This window comes from Ambystoma mexicanum, chromosome 2q, assembly GCF_040938575.1.
Source record: "Ambystoma mexicanum isolate Mex_15411 chromosome 2q, UKY_AmexF1_1, whole genome shotgun sequence".
Taxonomy (NCBI): domain Eukaryota; kingdom Metazoa; phylum Chordata; class Amphibia; order Caudata; family Ambystomatidae; genus Ambystoma; species Ambystoma mexicanum.
Genome location: NC_090924.1, coordinates 1,294,185,015 through 1,294,204,752, shown reverse-complemented (window position 1 = coordinate 1,294,204,752; position 19,738 = coordinate 1,294,185,015). Strand labels below are relative to the sequence as shown.

Genomic DNA, 19,738 nt, shown 5'->3' with positions numbered 1-19,738 from the left:
GAGTATTCCGGGAAACTAGACGAATCATTTCTATATGATACTATGGGTTGTTATGCTTGCCGATGGCCATCAAAGCTCTTCCATTGATCTACCATGTATGTGCTTGGGCTGTCAACACCATAAATTCGTAAACTCATTTTAGATGATCTTTGATCTCCACCCAGGTCCGTCAAGTTGTTGTTTCGAAAGAGATTGAAACCGATTTCATACAAGGCCACAACATTTCTGCCAGGACTGTTCAGTGGACATATACACGTGTCCTAGCGAGATCATGGCCATCCAAAAATTCAACCCTATCAATGTCTGCTGACTTGATATTATGCAATTGAGGAAGTTCTTTGTAGATATTCAAAATGCTAGATTGATTTAAATCAAATTTTGTAAAGGAGTGTGGGCGACATTCAATAATGAATTGATGATGACATGCTTGATTCTGTTGTTTATTTATTACTGGTTTGTTTTTATCGCCCAGCTCCTTTTTCGGAGACTGCTTTATCAGCCATGGATTACTTTGGTTTACATACATAGGGTGGTGAATATCTGTTTTGGTTGTTCTATTTTCAAAGTTAGGGCCATTCACTATGGGTTGGATGGACGCGCCTAGCGTTAGTTTTGAAGCAACATGATTAACACTTTGGGCCTCCGGCACCGTTGACATATAGCGAGCCACTGCTTTGTTTATTTCATCTTGCATTTGAGATAGTACGTTTATAACTGCATTGGTTACAGTCAATGGTTTTTCATTAAACACATTTACCACTTCCTTCATTTCCGGTAGAGATTGTTGCAAGGTTTTTTCCTGTGCATAAATCTGAATTGAGGCCAAATCATCTAAAGGCTTTTATGCCACGGGGATAGAGACTTACCCTTGACTAGCACTAATTGGAAGTTTCTTACAATTATTCTGTATAGACTGGGCCTCAATTATTTTGTGTGAAGCAGTTAGAATTTTTAGAAACTGTCTAGACTTCGAACCTTCTTTTGATTTTTATCTGGGATATCAGCACTTTTTTCGTTTTCCCCTTTTGTGTGGCAAGGGATTCAGTTGTTTTTCCTTTCACTATCTTTTCTTTGGAGAACATATTAAATGCGTTTATTTGTGACGCTTCAGTAATTCCCTTAAAGGGGAATTTTTTACTGACTAAATCAGCGGCCCGCTTGTATTCTCGTTTACTGCCGACGTTTTTGGATGTGGAGTTTCCAAATCCCTGTCAGCTGCTGAGTTACTTTTTATACCCTCATTGGTTTGAATCAACGATTCGTCTCTGATATCAACCATTGTGACAGTTTGAGTACCAACATTGAGTTGTTTACAGTGTCGGAAAATGTCATAAGCTTGATCTATGGCAGGTGTGGTTTCAGCAGATGTAATACTCCGGCATAACAGTTGGGAAAATAGAAATGTTTGATGGTTGATTTTTTGATCTACTGTCTCGTATAGCTTAGCCAGAGATAGTAAAGCCGTATTCATTGCCACTAGATTTATGTTATCCTAGAACATGTCTAATTGTAAATACTTGCCCGGTTGTTGAATTATAGGAGCAACATTTGCTATTGTAGACATTGCTGCTGTTACCACTCGACGCAAAGTGGGAGGAATAAATGACAAGGAGTTCACCGAACCACTGCGCTCCAGCTCTTCAAAATGACTCCGGTGAGTTAGCTATTAAATGGTTCTCTAACCGTAATTGGTCCTCATTATCGCACTCATTCGGCCTACATGAACCAGAACCACGTGGACTAATAATGGAAGATAATGGTTCCACTTGCATCAAATCACCTGTGTTGGAGTGCACAAAGCCTGAATTGTTGCTCTGATTCATGAACGTGAGCGTATCCTCATCAACCTGACCCGCAATGCGCATTACATGCTAAGCTTTCCGCAGTTTGTGTTGTGCTGCAAGTGTGCATAACATCGGTGCAGGAAAGCTATCTTGGCTAATGATTTCACTGACATGTGGATTGTTGGTATCACAACGCTTGCCCTCCAGTTCCATGGTAACATCGGAGAGAACGCTGCCCGTGTTAACAATGGAAACTGCTGTCAGCATACTACCTTTCATCGCTGCAATTTCTACATACATTCGAGCATTTATATTGGACAATTTGTTTTCTTTTGCCATTACCAGGAGAGTTGCTAGGTCTGGAAAAGACCGGGGGCTAAGCTGATGTCAGAACTGTTGGGACTGGGGGGCTAGCTAGTCTTTTGACTGTAGCTCCTGAGATTCTATCCGGGGCTACAACCAAAAGATCAGGGGCTCTAGCCCCCTTAGCCCACCCCTAGCAACGCCCCTGGCCATTACGTCATTTGTTTGCTGCACGGGAGGGGCCTCCTTGTTTTAATACAACCGGATGTCATTATCATTAGCGTTAGACATTATGCGTTTCTTATTCTTACTTACAGTTTTTTTTCGTTTAGCATATTAGATATTTGTTTTTGGATGGGCGTATGTACATTCAAAAAGTCGAGTTGCGTGCTCCGGTTTGTGCATGAATTCTCTTGTGAGATGGGCTGATTCATGGATTTATTTGCGCTGAAAAACGGGGATTTGTGCGCCATTCTGCCCGCAAATCCCCTTTGTTAAACAGGGATTTGCGGCCAGAATGGCGCACAAATCCCCGTTTTTCGGCCCAAATAAATCCATGAATCAGCCCCTAAGTTTGTCGGCATACCCGATTTTAATGAGTACTGACTCTTGAACATTCTCAGCAAAAGAGAACTCCCCCAATTTGCTAGGTATCTGCAACACTCGTTGGGCTAAGCACCAATTAACGAAGTTAGGAATCACTTCAAGCCTCACAGATTATCATCAAGCACCGTTTTTTTGATTAACTGGCTTGCCAGTGCTGTATGGTCCAGTTAGCCTTGCCGAGCCAAAAGCACTCAAATGACGAGTCATCAAGTCACAAAATAAACAACAAGAAACACAATAAGACACATCCAATTCCAAAGAAAAATATGCGAGATTTCCCACAACAAAGTGTACTTCCCTGAAAACGTTTGCTACCTTATGTGAGATGAAAAAGAAAGAAAAGAAAAAAATACTTTTCACCAAAATTCGTTAAATACTTACCGTGCAAAGTTGTAAGTGTTCAATTGAACCCAAAGAGTCTTAGTCATACCAAAATTAATCAAAACAAGTTCGTCAAGGTATCGCCTTAGAAAAGCCTCAGGACATCCACAGTCAGCCACAGACAGCCCTTCCACAAAGGGCTTACTCACAAGGCACACATTTTTTGTATTTTCTTTTTGACATTTTCAAAAAAGTAAAACACAGGGCAGATTTGCAAAAGCATGCTTGCAGGTCCTTGCCCATGCTCCTTGGCCAAGCTTGCTGCAATCCCGTCCAGCACGTCAGGCTGTGGCCGCAAGCAGAATATTTTTTCCCATTCAAAACTAGGGCTTCGGCTATGGCGCTTTCCCCAATAAGCAAATCAGAATAAAGATTTGTCCTTGCTCAGGGCCAGGCCCATTGCCCAGACACCAAAATTCTCAGGTGATATTTTTATATTAATTGTTTTAGCCTAAAAAGACTCCCAAGAGCATCGGGTCTCGGTGAACAATAGGGAAATGGGTTCAAGAAAGTGCGAAATGAACGCTATTGATAAGAAAAAACTGTACATTTTAGGTTTACGAGTTCCAAGAGATTTTAAAGGATCGACTTTCCAGTTGGGAGGGAATCTTCAAAAGGGGCAAGAAAGTTGCAGATTTGAAGGATACAGGGAACAGTCCAGCAGAGAGAGAGGTTAAAGAGCTCCAAGAGATAACAGCAAGTCTTTGACCATTTGGGGAGCAAAAGGGTGACTATGAGGACAAGATGGGTTAGCACTGCAAATGATGGGTGCTAATTCAATAGGAGGGGTAGGGGCGAAGTAGTTGAGAGTAGAAGAGGTAAGAGGAGAGGTGGTTCACAGAAAGTGTTGGGAAGAGAGAGTTGGGAGGGCTGTGAAAGTGTAACAAATTTTAGAGATCTTAGAGGAAATGTAGTGAGCAAAATAATTAACATAAAGGGATGAGGTGATGGATATTGGCTTGCGAGATGTGAGCAAAGATTGGAGGGTAGATGGAAGTTTGTGGTGGTGTTTGTAGAAGGAGTAGATTAGGTTTGTGAAGTAGGAGTCCGGTGCAGAGGTTAGGGCGGCAAGCAGATTTGTGTGCGCTAGGAGTAGGGTAGGTGTCCGTAATTTACACCAGTGTCGTTGATCATCGGCACATGTTAGTTTTGAGGTTCTGAATTTCAGAGGTGATCCAAGGCTGAGGATGGGGACGGAAAGGTGTGGATGTGCAAGCTGGATACTGTGGATCAAATGGAATCATAAGTGCACAGTGAAAGGCAGAGAAAGCACAGTTGATGGAAGTGGCATCAATAAGGGAAAGAGACAGAAAGGAGGTGCTCACATCATCAAGGTAAAGGGTGAGGAGGTCCTGCCTGACTTTCCTCTTAGTCATTGAAGAGGGAAAATGAGAAGAAGGTGGAGGGACCAAGATGCTAAACTGACCAATGGAGCTATCAATGAAGAGTTCACAGAGGAGGAGAGTGAATTAGAGGGAAAGACAAGCTCAAGACGGTTCACAGCAGAGTGGGTAGGCTGGTTGTGAAGAGGGTAGAGGGAGTGGTCAGATAGGAGGGAGGTCAGTTTAAGCTAGTTGGCTGCAGAGGGCCTGCAGTGGTTAAAGTCCCCCTGCAAAAGGATGGGTTTGTCGGTAGGAAGTGACTCAAGAAGATGTGTCAGATCAGGGAGGAAGGAGTTCAGAGGACAAGGGGGTCAATAGAGAACCAGAACAGTGAGAGGAGTAGGATTGAGGAGTTAAATAATAGCATAGTCAAAAAGGAAGAGTTGATGTCAGACAGGTTAGAGATGCAGTGTTGAGGGCCTTATTGATAGGAGGGTATCAGGTAATATTATCCCCACCAATAATATCGCCAGATATAAGGTCGTGGGGTAAGGCCAGAGGCGATACTATTAGTGGGGATAATTTATAGGGTTATTGGGACCGCAGGTTGTGGGGGTGTCCCCCGCTCCATTAAAAGAATAATGGGGGGGTGCCACCCGCAGGTTCCATGGCTTAATATCGCCGGAAAAATACGCCGATATTCTTGTATGGCGATATTTTTGTGGGGATATTAACACATGGAACCATAGGAGACTCCTAGTGTAGCAGAGTCATGAGGGGAGCTCCAGGTTTCTGTGATAGCAAGAAATGAATGTTGATTGTGAGAAGAGTCGACGGGTCAGTAATGTAGGTATACTTGTTGCAGAGGAGAGGGATTGTGCATTCCAGTGGCCAAGTGAAACAGTGATAGGAGGTGGAGGAGAGGGCCAAGTGTTGTGCAGTAGTTAAGGATAATAGATGAGGTTGAAGATTCTGGGAGCATGGGAACATCTTATTTGAGGGTGCAGGGGGGGGAAGGATGAAGATGGGGAGGCCTGATACTGATGCAGAAGTTACATCAAGTTGAGTCTGAAGGCTATGAGAGAAGTGAAGGAGAAGAGTAAGTAGAAGGAGGAATCAAGTGAAGTCATGATGCATGATGAGGATAGAATAAATAGACAACCAAAGAGAATGAAGAAAGGGTGCCGCCCAAGAGATGGAGAGAGTAGGTGGGTGAGCAGAATGGCAAGGGGAGTGGTTGGCTGATGGGAAGCAGGTGTAGGTTCTGAATTGGGTTAGAATGGGGCTTTAGATAACCAAAGGACCGTAAATGGCCCCAAAAGAGCAATGTTCCTTGGTCTTGTGAGGTAACAGAAGCTGCACAGTGAAAGGATACTCAATGGGTTGAAAGATCCTTATGCATGGAATCAGACGTTATGTAAAGGGTGCGATTGGCCAAGTCCTGGCTTGAGCAGGGATTCTTGCCCCAGGCCCTTTCTAGCCCTAACAGGCTTAAAGAGGGAACTGTCCTTTGCTGCTTTTGGCCCTTGGCTGCAGGCGCCCGGGCTGGATGCCCATGGAAGACTGAATAAGGGATGCAGCGTGTCACATGTTTATCTGGGAGCCAGTAACACTGTTTGCAAATTGCTTCCACACTTGCAAGCAGAGTCCTGGGTGTTGTAGGGCCATGGAACTTTGTTTTGTAGGCCGGACTCTCAGATGGTGCACAGGGTCCTCTGGCAAAGCAGGATTTGGCCACGTGGCCAAGGGAAAAACTTTATTGAAAACCTCCAGACAGTTGCATGGCCCTCTGGGAGCCAATCACAGTGCACCAGATGCCTTCAACACTTGCAGGCAATTTCCTGGATGAATTAAGCCCAAGGAGCTTTGCTTTGCGGGCAGAACTCTCAGATGGTGCACAGGATCCTCTGGCAAAGCAGGATGTGGCCAGGTGGGGAAGGACATTTTTTTATTGAAAACAAACCTCCAGACAGTCACATGTCCGTCTCTGAGACAATCCTGGTGCTCCAGACGGCTTTCACACTTTTAGGCAGAGTCTTTGCTGTTGTAGGCTAAGAGTGCCTCGTTTTGCAGGCAAGACCCTCAGATGGTGCACAGGCTTTCAGTGCAGGTAGCATATATGAGGTATCACATACTCTGTATAAATCAAGTGCGGACGGCACACTTGGTTAAGACATGTTTTTATTGCACCAGTAGTGCATTTTCAGCTGCACTCAAACTAATAAATATCTTAAAGTTTAATGTTACTGCTTGACAGAGCTAGCTGCAAGGGATCCGAGGAGTCTATGTTTTGGGCCAGAGCGGCATGAGGTGGGAATGGTCATAATGATTATCAGGGTCATGAGCAGTCAAAGGGCAGTCAATCGATGGGTAAATAACCAAAAAACACTCACAAGCTTTGTGTACTTTCTCATAATAGCCTGGGCTTAAAAAACACCTCATTGTCAAAACGAAAAAAAGGAGAATTTCCACTTTGCTGTTGTGCTCACAGAAGAAGGAGGAGGAGCTCAGCAGAAAAGCCAGTAAACCAAATAAGAAGGGGACAGAGTGGTCCAGAGCAATAAAGCAACGTTAGAAGCCAGAGCCACCAAGCATGCCACATGCTGGAGATAGAATGCGGGTGCCGAGAACATGATGAAAGATAAGTGTGGGTGCAGAAGAGGATCTGTGGAATCTCTGGCAACTACCACTAGGCTGTATTCCAGGATCCTGAGGGACTGGCACTCAGCAGCTTTCGAAACAAAGTGACAATGATGCTTCTTGGCAAATATTGAGTGCCTTACCATTCCATATGGATAGTATGGTGGCCTGTCTACCTCGGGCAGTATTCATTTAAATCTTAAGGGTAATTTTTCAAAAAGGGGTTCAGTCACAAGCTTAACATCGCTGTATATAGAAAGGGTTCACTTTGCCATTTTATTCCCTTGAGAAATGCGGAGGTTTCCGGTAAAATGGTAGTGTTATTTAAGGCCAAAGTTTTTGCAATATTGAAGATTTTATATGAAGAATTCACAGCTGTAACATTGAGCTTCTGATGAGTAATTGCAGTGTGCACCAACATGAATGGCCATCTTTTATGAATAAGGTTTATGGTATAGCACAGTAACTTGTTTTATTTGCATCTCTAACCACGTGGATCCCCTACCTCAAATTCTGCTCCGGGACATAGCAAAATTACATTTCTGCCAATTTCCATTGTGTGATCTTAATTCAGAAGAATATTCATGGTTCCATTTGATAGGAGTGTAAATTAAATGACTGATGAAGCAAAAGAGATTCAAGTACATTTGAAAGTACTTTTACTGGTGAGGCTAGGAACATACACAGCATAGTCCAGATAATAAAAGGTGGCCAATCACAGAGTACATTGTTTTTTTTTCTCAAAATGTGGACTGCATCCCTCATTGAGATCAATGCTTCTTACAGCTACTCCCATGAGAAAGATGAAGGGAACAAAGAGCAACATTGAGGGTTCATGGCTGCATAAAATCAAAGAGGATTTTGTAACATAAGAATGACCACATACCTTTATAGGTGACAAGCATCTGTGATAAAAAGGTGGCGTGTGCGAATCACTAACCACACAATGCATATTGGACTAGGTTCTCATTTGTTCGGTTTCAACACTCAGCTTAACATTAAATTGTTTCTAACCATGTAGCATATATAATCCGAATTTAGATGTGCCGTTAAAATGGCATGCACTATCTGTCATTCCTTTGGGGCCCTGGCCTGAAAGAATTTTAGAAGAGGAATTGCTGAGAGAGAAATCCCTGTCTCATGGTAAGAATTGCTGTGCACGTGCCCAGCCCCCAATGCACAGACATCCTTAGAGGATTATATATAAAAGATTGGTCCAGTAACATTGATCAAAATCTATGAAGCACATTGGGTTACTAACAATGGTCAAAAGATATTAGGATTAAGGGAATACTTGAATACTTTTCTAGGGGTGATTGATGGCTTACCCATTGTTCAGCAAAACATATACTACCAGTCTGCACTTTCCCAAAATAACTATTGCTCACAGTTCCCAGTACACAGTTCCCAGTAACCCACGTTTGCCAGTTTCGAAATTCCCACCAACACTATATGCTTTCAGTTCCCAAATGCCTGCTATCAGGAAGTATTTCCAGTTCCCAGATTCTGGTTGGAGTCCTAGTAAGAGGGTCTTAACCATTGGTGAAAGTCATGAATAATGGAGACCTCCACAGTTACCATTTGGCTATCCACCTGCAGGCTGAGGGCTGCTTTGGAGTATACCCCTCTTTCTCTGTGGACACATCTAATTTGGCTGAACTGCTGAGGGAGGACTAGGTCTGTGTGTACCATCATCTCTCGAATGCTTAAGTCAAATAGAGCCTCTAACGGTGTCACTCGAAACATAATGGAGTTATGAAATGATGTTATCTCTTTCTACTGCCTCTTGTGCCAGTGTCTCCACTACTGTCACATTGCCCCCTTCTTCTGGACACTCCTGCCAGGGGATGTCCTTCCATTCTGGATCTCGGCTACTCCACATGTAGCTGGTCTGCTATCCATCGGCTCTTCCAGCCAAAGATCAAGATACAAATGGACTACCTGGGGGCTTCTGACCTCCGGAATGATAGGTGTGGGATACCCAGCCCCCTACTTCCTACCCCTGGTGGTTTGGAGGAAGAAAGGTTTTCTAGTGTAACACAAGGTTAGGAGCGGCAAGTACCTTGGGGGGGGGGGCATCTCAAGCTCTGATACCCATGTAAACACATGCTAATGGCCTGTCATACTGTCCCAGGGAGTGGCTGTAAATTATTTGATTCAGAGAAATCAGTTAATTCAAGAAGATCGTGCACAATGCATATTTTCTGTCTGTAAACAAGGACAATTATATAGATGTTTTCAGTCATACTGCAATCTTTTTCACTGCTTTGATTTATAGTAATCATAAGGGAAAAAGATAAATCAAAATAGACCTTTATATACATGTTCATTTATCATAGGGGTATTTGATATAGAATGTTCTCTCTGATCAGGCTTAACCCCTTAAACGTATGGGCAAGTGATGCTCGCTCAGGACATGGAACATTGGCACTGTAGCGGGTCGACCATGGAATAGACAGAGAGCATATGGAAGAAGCTGAAAGTGGGCAAAGTTACTGACCTATGCTCCTCTGATGGTAACTTGTGTTTTCTTACAACGTTATCTCTTGAACTTAACTTGCCTGCTCCCCCCTATAGAGATGTTCCCAGAAAGGCAGAAGCCAGCACAAGTAGATAATATTAGTCATGGGAGTCATTCTAAGTTTGCCGGTAAGGCTTACAGGCAAACGCAGCAGCTTACCATTTCTGCCGCCCGATATCCCGGTATTACTGGGATATTATGGGTGGTGGAGTAACAGTAAATTCCCATTCCCATGGAGTCCCATGGGAACCACTGAGTTCTCTGCCGGTAGGGGCCTGAATTACCGGAAGGTCAGGCCTGCCGTTAGTTCACTGGCCCTATCCGGTCGGGAAAACGTGCTGTTACACATTGTTTGTTTGTTTGTGCGTTTATATACAAACCCTCAGGTATCTGAGCGCTGCTTATTTCCCACGGTGTGTGGTGCTCATTTATCGACCTCGGAAGGATGAAAGGCTGAGTTTGGCCTACCGTGATCCGAACCTGCGTCAGCAGACTCTGCACGGATGTCAAAGCGAGCGCTCTACTCGCTGTGCTATCTGACCGGCTACTGGCACCTTATTTCCAGACCGGCTTACTCGTAATGACCCCCATAGAGGAGGTCAAGATAACTCAGGAAAAGCACCAGGAAGTAGCACAGTTTGCAATAGAGAGCCACCACGGGAACAGTGAGAAGAAACAGGTTCTGCCAGGCCTCAATGTGGAAAAGAAAGCAACCGTAATTGTGAAACTTCCAAATGGTCCTGACGGAATGCCTCCTATGAGCGCCATCGAAGAACAAAGCATGGAGTTGCTAGACTGACTGACTGATTGTAGGCTGGGGCAGATGCAACACCTACCATTGGATTTGCCACTATTAATCACTATGCATTTTCAATTGCTGTTAAACTGCTGTTGGGAAATATTGCTGGTTTGGAGAAAAGACTATGTGACAGTGATTGGTCTCAGTTTATTAGGGAGCATCATGCCATTTTCCTACAAGAGGCATGGGCTATCACAGAACCCCACCTATAGGGAAATGCATCTTTTTTTATACAAACAAAAAGGGTGCAAGAGGTCGACCAAGTGGCAGCAGTGGCGTCGCTAGGGGGAGGCGTGGGGGGGCCGCCCCGCCCCCATGTGAAACCCTGTGCCCCCCATTGTTCCCCCCACCTAAAACGAGCAGTGCCCATGTTCTCCCCCTACTTTTGTCTGTGCCCCACCTACTTTTGTTTTTGGACCCCTCTGTGCCCCTCCTAAATGTGATTCCTGGCGGCTCCTGTAATGGGTGTGTTCTTGTTTAAACTGGGACATCGAGGTGGTTGAAACTGGCTCCTTGAACATCCGAGAGCTACATATGACCACAGCATCTGTCTCGGTTACAGTGTTATTTAGCATTTACAATCGTCCGTGCACATTAGATGCTAAGCCTTGGTAGAAGGGATCATTTCCATAGTTTGAAGCAACATGCTGAAAGTGGATCACATCATCTTGGGCGATGATCTCAATGTGCAATTTGACCTCCTGGAGTTATTGCGCGGCTTATTAGATGATGAGGATGCAGCGGTTTGGGAGGTCCCACACCTAGACGCCTTAAAAAGTAAAGGTGCTATCGATGCAGCCGCACCTTGTGTGGTTTGGAGTTCAGGACTGGCAATGGGAGAGCTACAAATGATCAACTGGTTTGACCCACTTTTATGGTAGGGGATAAGTCAGCGCATATTGACTATTGGTTGATCCTAACGAAGGACTGGCATTTCGTGAAGTTGCTCAGATTTGTAGATCGGCAGGAGAGCCAACACCGTCCACTCTGCCTAGAACTTAAATCGGATGGTTGGCCATAGACATCCTTTATCAACAGGGGTAGGAATATGTGTTTTAAAATGATTGGTCACTCTAACCTCAAGATCCATTGGGCGGACCTTGAGGCCAATAATGTATTGCCTACAATCTATACACAACGATTGCCGCTATTGGAAAAACGTCTTGATACTAAACACGTCAACAGAAGGGTGATTATCCAAACGTATGAGGATTTGGTTGAGTTGAAAAAAACCCTGGTAACAAAAGACAGAAAACAGGTAGAATAATTGCTTAACCACTTACACGAAATGGTTTGATAGAAAATGGAAGGAGGCAAAGAAGGTAATCCTCGTGGAACTTAAACTTAAAAATGTACAAGGGGCTAATAAAGATAGGTCACGCAGGTCAAGGCATGAATACAAGGTCTTAATAACTAAGAAAATAAGAATATGTTAAACAAATTAGTGGCAGGCTTTGATGGATGCTGTTAACTGTAAAGACAGCACAGCATTCTGGAAACTTATTTCCTTAGGTAATGAAGTTAATAGTCTTGGGAGGATAGCTCAGCAGCAACATGCTCGCCTTGGAAGCAAGACGACACAGAGCAACACAGGTTCGGTCCCCGGGTCCGCGGATAGAAACCGCTGGGTATTAAACACGTTATAAATAACCTACCATATCATATCAATAGCAATATTATTCAGGGAAAGATCACAGATGGTATCCGCTACGAACATGTCTTAAAATGATATAAGGCGAGGTCTTCCTTCACGAATCCTATTGGTAGGAACGAGCGTGAGGCATGCGCAGAAGAGCATGATGTCCCATTAATATTCACCTTGAGTGAGATTAAAGAAGCCATCCTTTGCCAAAAAGCTGGTAAAGCTCCTAGCTCCAATGAAATACCAATTGACCATTTTAAGGCAGTCTCAGAGATCTGGGCACCAGTTTCCTCTACCTCCTTAATGCGGGGTTGCAGAGTCCATGGTACCCCCATCGTGGACCAGCGTGGAAATCGTACCACTTTATAAAAAGTGCGGTAGAGAAGATCCTGCCAATTACGTATCCATATCCCTGCTCGAGTAGTTGGTAAAATCTATGCAAAGTCAGTGTTGTTCCATTTGTCTGACTGGGTAACTGAGGAGCAGGTGTTGAGTCACCTGCAAGTAGGGTTTCAATCAGGTATGAGTGCAATTGACCATGTGTTTAGGCTCTTTGTGCTGGTTAAAAAGAGTACTGAGCTGAGGCCAATTTATAAGTGGCTTGTATAGATCTTAGAACAGCCTTCGATGCAGTACACAGAGCCATGCTCTGGGGAGCACTTACAGGAGTAGGGGTACCATCTGACATCTTTAGGACCATTCAAATCCTATACACAAGCAAGGATTGCCGGAGACATCACTGCTTCCTTTAACATTGAAACTGGCGGTGGGTAGGGATGCGTTTTAGCACCAGCCTTGTTTTGCATCTACATCTACAGGATCATTGATTGCATTGCAGCCCTAGAAGCAGATGACAGGACCCCCCCTTCTACTGTTTTTGCAGATGATGTCATCTTGATATCCCTAACTCCAACCGGTATTAGGAAACAATGTATTGCCTTTAACAAGGAATGCCACCGCAACGGCTTAACCATTAATATGGGTAATAGCAAGGCCATAGTCTTTCACCCACCCCAAAACATGGAATACACATGACCTTAGATGGTGGTAACATAGAGCAGGTGTCTTGCCGTTAGTTTTGCAGGAAACACTATATGCACTGAGCAGGTGGAGGAAGCAAGCCTCACATTTGGAAGGAACAGCAATGCCATTCTCATAGATGCTGAATCGCTTGGCAATGGGGGCCAAGCGCTGACACCTGCGTTGACCATCTGTAATATGAAAGCCAAAGCTGTGTCAACTTATAGCCCAGACAACATTGAGGCAACAGAAAACCCATTTTTTTAAAGCTGAAATATTAAAAAGGTGATACGTAAATCTCCCATCAGGTGAGAACACATGCCCTAGGAACGTTTAGGGATGCGACCTCCTGTCACAGGACGGGGGCCGTGATCTGCCCTGGTGCACGCACGAAAACACATATCCAAGACTCCTAATACTATGGTAGCTGATACGAACGGCAGTCTCCAAAAAGCACAGCGGCTTTTGTTGCAAGGACAGGCTATTGCACAGTGTAATAAGTTAGCGCTCGCATCTGTGTAGTAAAATAAACTTTGGATTTGAGGACTAGGCAAGCTGGCTCGCGCATATAATACATGCGCACATTACGGATTGGTGTTGCAGATAACCAGCGCGCGCGGAAGGCACGAGCCACTGATCTCTGCCCTGAGTGCTTCCTGGAGAGAGTATGAGTCTAGCGTTTCCTGTTTTACTGCCCGACATATATTCATCTGCGTTCTGCCCACTTAGAGCCAATGCCGAGAAAGTCCTCTCTGAGGGACTGGTGAAAGGAAAGCTGTTTTCACAGTCACTATATCGTTACTATGCACTTTAGAATGACAGCTTTGTTGTTGCTATATGTAATTTATTAGCAATGTTTGCACCTGCAAGTCTTCTTTTTTCTCTATGGGTTTCCTGTTAGCTTATTTTATGCAGTGCAGTCTGACCATGGTTATTTCAATTCATGCGTAAAATTGTGTCTTTCATGAATTGTGTCGATGATGTCTTCTGTTCGTTTGACATAAGTGGAAATTGACTATCATGATAGTGATGATGATGAATGCATCTCATGATGGTACCACGCTAAGAAGAGCACACTGAGGCTGTAGAGGCATCTCTGCGATGCCCGACACCAATACCCATCCCCGTGCCACTCAGGGTTGATGCCCAGTCACTGCCCCGATGCAACGAGCCCTGACCTCTATCATTGGAAGTGCCGTTCCATCTCTGGTTCCCTGGTGAGTCAATGCCATTGAGCTTGCAACGAGTGACAGGCCCCCAGTCACCTCCAATCAAATCGGGGCATGACCGGCCGAGGAATGTGCTAGCCCGGGACTTCCGAGACAGTTACAGATGTTCTCTGAGAATGTCAGAAGAAGAGCAGCAGCCTTTATGTAGTTGAAGGCCTGGGGTACCGGAGGCGTCACTAGGCGGGAAGAGAGAGAGTGGGGGGCTATAACCCTTGATCTTTTGATTGTAGCCCTGGATCGAAGCTCCGGGGCTGCAACCAAATGGCTAGCTAGCCCCGAGTCCCGACAGTCCTGACATTAGCATTGCCCCAGATCTTTTCCAGACCTAGCAACCCCCTGTGGGGTACTCAAGCCCCTTCTCATTGGAGGCCCAGACAACGGTGGCCTATTAGCCATGCAGACACACTCAGTAGGGTCCCCTCATCCAAATAACCCTTATTACATCTGGGAAGGTCTCTTCCCAAACTTTGAAGGCGTAACACATGAGCCAAGGGAAGCATGGGGCCTGCATGCTATTTCTGCACCGCATGTGGGACGTGGAGGATTGCGGCATGGGCAGTGTGGTGTGCAAAGCATAGCGGAAAGATTGACTTATGGCCTCTAGGTAAACTTTATGCCTGACTTCTCGCTTGTTAAGCTAAGATTCCTCCAGATGGACTAGCATACAGGGCATTTAGCAATGTCACTAACTGAGTTCATGTCACAGACCCTTCTGTTAGGGGTGATGGGGTGGAGCTGGGCTAGGGCTCCGCCCATTGATGGCGAGGCAGAAAACGTTTCCTCTATGTCAACATTTCCACACATGCAGTGGAGGGGTCTGATCCTCTGATTTGCAATCTAGATTGTTTTGGGTAGAGGGTAGAGCTTTTCTCTTAAATGGAGTTGCCAGTGGCCAGTCATCCTATGCAAAGATATGTCAAACAGTTATATGGCACTCTTTGGCATAGTCAGTTTGCAGCCATAGACGCCCAACCCTATATACATTTTAAAAAGGGAGATTTGCTGTCAGTTTTCTTCCAGAGAGAGCAAACCAGTTTTAGTTTTCTTAAACATGAGTTTAATTGACACTGCAAACCTGGCTTGGCTTCATGGATGCATGTTTGTACAGTGCGCACTGTTACCCGCCAGGAGGCCTCTTGGTGCTAGACAGAGTACATGAGTAAATAGTGACATGATAACAAACAGAAGAGATGACTAAAGTAATGAAACAAGCAAGACATATTGAATGAGAGCCCCAAGAAGCCATGGAGGGAAGGAGGAATTCTTCCCACCTAGCTTATACGAAAGGCTGGGTGCACACCTCCAAGCCCCACTGTACTGAATGTCCACGTGGCGGGCCAACCAGCCAAAATGCCCACTGGAAGGGCCTTGCCGGAGTCTCGTGGTCAGCACACCCTCAGTGGCAGGAAGTGTTTTTTATTTGTTTGTGAGTGTTCCATATTAGTATGCTTTATAAACTAAATTGTGTCTGCTTCTGTTTGTTGCGGTAAGGGGTTTACGGCAGCGTAAACAGTGCCGACCCTTACCGCCTGAGTACGAGGTCCCTTAGCGCCATGGAGCTTTTAACACCTGCTTTTAGCAGGTGTTAAAATCCATGGCGCTAAGGGACCATGGAGTTAATTACGCCACCGTAATTTACGGTGGCGTAATTAACGCCTTCCCCACTCCCATTATGCCCTATGGGGCAAAAATGGGAATGGGGAAGGGTAAATGGGGATTGGGGACTTACCGCCCCGACAAGGTCGGAATGGGGCGGTAAGTCCGCCAACCACCATGGCGTAAACGTAGTTTACGCCATGGTGGTAAAGTCACGGCCCAGGCGGTAACTTACCGCCTGGGTCGTAATGAGGCCCCTTGTCCTTTTCCTCCAGCATAGTGTGCAAATTCAGCTTCAGAAGTGATCAAAGAAAATCAATTTCTCAAATGGACATATCCGTTTACAGCTTGAAAGGGTAAGCAAGCAGGCCAATAGTTTCTTTGGCAGTTACAATTCTTTTAAGTTACAAAGACAGGACGTCATTTAAAATCAAACGTTAATTGCATCCATGGGACCACCATTGTTTGCACTTACAAACAATGCTGTTGGGTCCACCTGCATGCAATTTTAAACTTTTGCAAGACGGCCGGGAGAAGGAGAAGCAAACTTGCTTTTACGCTTTAAATGTCCCGTCGTCTCGTTAAAAGGTAAACACTGTCTGTAAATACGGTTTTCTGGCAGCGTTTACTAATGGATTCCTATGGAATCTGGCAGGTTTTTACCTGGTGTAAAACTATGTGTGATTCCATAGGAATCCATTAGTTTCAGCCCTGCATGAAAATGTCAGGCATGAAAAGAAACGCTGATGAGACGGAAGAGGAATACACTAAGGAGATGTGATGTATCTCACAGCATCATCACTACTTTCCCGGGGATAGCCTCCTCCCCGTGTGGCCAGGGAAAGGCACATGCTACCTGATCCTGACCCTGGCGGTGGCTATTTCAGGGAGGAGGACATAAGGGGATGGGGGAGGCGATCCTCATGGTGTTGGAAAGACACCATCAGATGAGACATGGTATCCTCCTTTTACTTTCAATGACCATCCCTCAATCCCTCACGCCTTTATGGCATAATGTAATAACATCTTACAACATCCCACAAAGGCCAAAGACAAAACTTTTAAACATATACAATTGAGTAAAACAGAAAATACTGAGGCAAAAAAGGACTGTTGAAAGAAAGATCACTTGGGGAAACCGAAGTGAGCAATCTAATTTTTTGACAAATCTGATTGGTTCCAAACAACTCCCGTTACCAATGCGGGAGTTCATATACAGTACAGCTGACAGGCAAGGGAGAGTTCCACCAGATTGCTACTACCGGGAAAGCCAAGCTGTCAACTGGACAGTCGAGCATGGAGTTGCCAGACAGAAGTTAAGAATTATCCCGAGCTCGGGCTGGGATTCTGGAGTGTGGAGAACAAGGCGAGACAGTGGCACAGAGAGAAGGGAAAGTAGAGGCTGGACCGCAGACACATTCCCGAAGGCAGCAGAGATGCTGAAAGGGGGGACGCAAGGCATTGGAGAAGCTTTGCGCCATTGAGGGATAGACATCCTTCCACAGCAAGGCAGAGCTGCCCGTACTACGAAGAAAAGCCAAATGCGAAGAAGCGTGCGAGAGAGGTCGAAATCAGGGAAGCCATCACAAAGCCAATGAGCCCACAGTGGGGATCCCAGGTTGTGGTTGGGGGACACATTCCCTACCAACAGTGGGCAGCATAGTCCCACAGGTTGCATCCTAAGTGTTCTTCATGGTCCCAGTACATGGGGCAGTTGCAAGTTTAAGTACACACGTATTAATAACATTGAAATATAACAAGAAAGAAGCACTTGGGGAAGTACCATACCCCCTTTTGTTCTTGATATTGGTGAACATTATGAGAAGCCTGGCAGGAGAGTATCCAAGTCCACCTGTGAATAAAGAAAATAACATAAAGAAAGAAAGTCCAGGCATGTGAGTATACCAGGCACAGTGAAGGTACGAAGATTCAAGGGAAGGTCCACGCCCCTTGGAGCTGTATATATGAAAAGCCCTGGCAGCAGAGTATACCAGGCACAGTGAAGGTTTGAAGCCTCAAGACAAGATCCATGCCCCTTGGAACTGTATAGATAAAAGACCTGGCGGGAGAGTATACCAGGTATAGTGCAAGCCTGGGACCTGCACCCAATTGTGCTGAACTTGGATGAAACATTAAGTGAAGTGTACATTGTTGATCCTTTTGAAAACATAATGGAACTCAGGGGGGGCAGAACAGAGAGCCCTGGTAAGAGTGTGAAGTATACTCCTTCAGGCAGTAAACTTTGAAGAGAACAGAAAAAATCACAGGGAAAGAGAGAGCCCTTTCCTTTGTGGAGATTGTGAAACATTTATTTTGATCAGAAGAAATCATAGGAGCAGAGAAACCCCTATTCTTTATTGAGTTTGTGAAACTTTGTTTTGTATTTGCACCTTTTTGCCTCAAAGACTGGGACTGCAACTTTATGACCAAAGAGCCAGCGGCTCCAAGACATTTCCCCTTTTCACATTATATTTTGTTCTAAGAAGTCGGGTTAGGAGATGGACACAAGACAGATAACTTTTCTTTTGGATATCCTGACAAAACAACAGATTAATTAGTTAGTTTGGAAGAGGCAGGCGAACCCCTGTTATATATAGGGATAGCAAGGAATTTACCCACCCTTCCTATTTTAATAAATGTTTTTAACAACCAAAATGACAGCCTTGTGTCCTCCTCTTACTCCTAAGCTCTCGAGAGCTTATCTCCACTCTGCGCTACTCCTCTATCCTGTCACTGCATCCAAATGGGGCAGCGAGATACATCATGGCATACAATGCATCACACCTTTGCTTTTACGCCCTGATTTAGCACCCGACCCATTTCAAATGAGGCTGTCAGCATCTTAACAGGTTTGGTGTTGGCTGAACAGATTCATTAATGGGCCTCATTGCAAGTTTGCCAGTGCGGAATAAAGGTGCTGGCATTCAAGTGTTCATGTTTCTGATGGGGTGGAAGAATGACCTCCAGCTAAGAGCTGAAGGTAATCCCACCACCATACCAGCAAAAATCGACAGTATTACAGGCGCTGGTAATACTGGCAAAGTCCCCATGCGACTGCATGGAATGGGGACTAACGCCGTGTACCGGCACACCTAATAACGCCGGACCGAGTGCCAGTAACGATAATTACATTTGTCAGTATCCTGGCGGATTTACCACCTGGATACCTGCAAGGTTATAATGAGCCACACAAAATGGATGAAAAGAGAAGAAAAACCAGTTCTGAAAGTCATAAAAATTCATATTTTTGTCCTGAAGAAATTCCTGTGAGGGATCATGCCTCAAATGTCTCTCCAAGCAGTGCTGGCAAAATTAAACTGCGGGTTTAGTGGAATTGATTTATTTCCCTACTTGTTTGAGCTGCTAATTATGATATAAGCAACAAGAGGCAACTAAGTGAGAAATCCAAATTATGAAGCCCCCATGGCAACAGCTAGAGGCACTGGAACTAAGGGGTAATTACGCTCTTACATATTCCCATCTCAATAAGCAAATGCTTCAGATATTTTGGGCCTAATTGGCATGAAAAGTGCTGATGCTTGAAAAGGCATAGCAAAAAAAGATAAAACACATTATCATATTTTAATAAGGTTCTTAAATATTGTTTCTAACCATTGTTATGTTTTAGAAGGTTATGGCATTACCTCCTAAACTGGGTTAGCAATGGAAATAATACCTGTGATCCGCAAATGTATGCAGAGCTCAACACCTTGTGTTGGCCTCGCCTTTTCTAATTATCTTCCTTGTACTTCTAGGACAGCGATGTCGAGGCAATGGTCATGTACATGGAGAATGTCCTTGGTTCCACTTATCTGGGTAAGTAGATTGTATGGTCTGTGGGGTCTCTGTAGTGATAATGTAACAAACGTCTGACATAACAAATGCTTGATCATCG

At 44.7% G+C, this 19,738-nt stretch overlaps 1 protein-coding gene across 1 annotated transcript in view; it reads left to right on the top strand.

Moving 5' to 3' along the window:
• NEK11 (NIMA related kinase 11) overlaps positions 1-19,738 on the top strand; it is a 1,698,151-nt gene that overhangs the window by 1,346,191 nt on the left and 332,222 nt on the right. Inside the window, exon 14 of the mRNA XM_069648723.1 lies at positions 19,599-19,659. Within this exon, the coding sequence (XP_069504824.1) occupies positions 19,599-19,659 (61 nt within the window). The remainder of the gene's footprint in view (positions 1-19,598; positions 19,660-19,738) is intronic.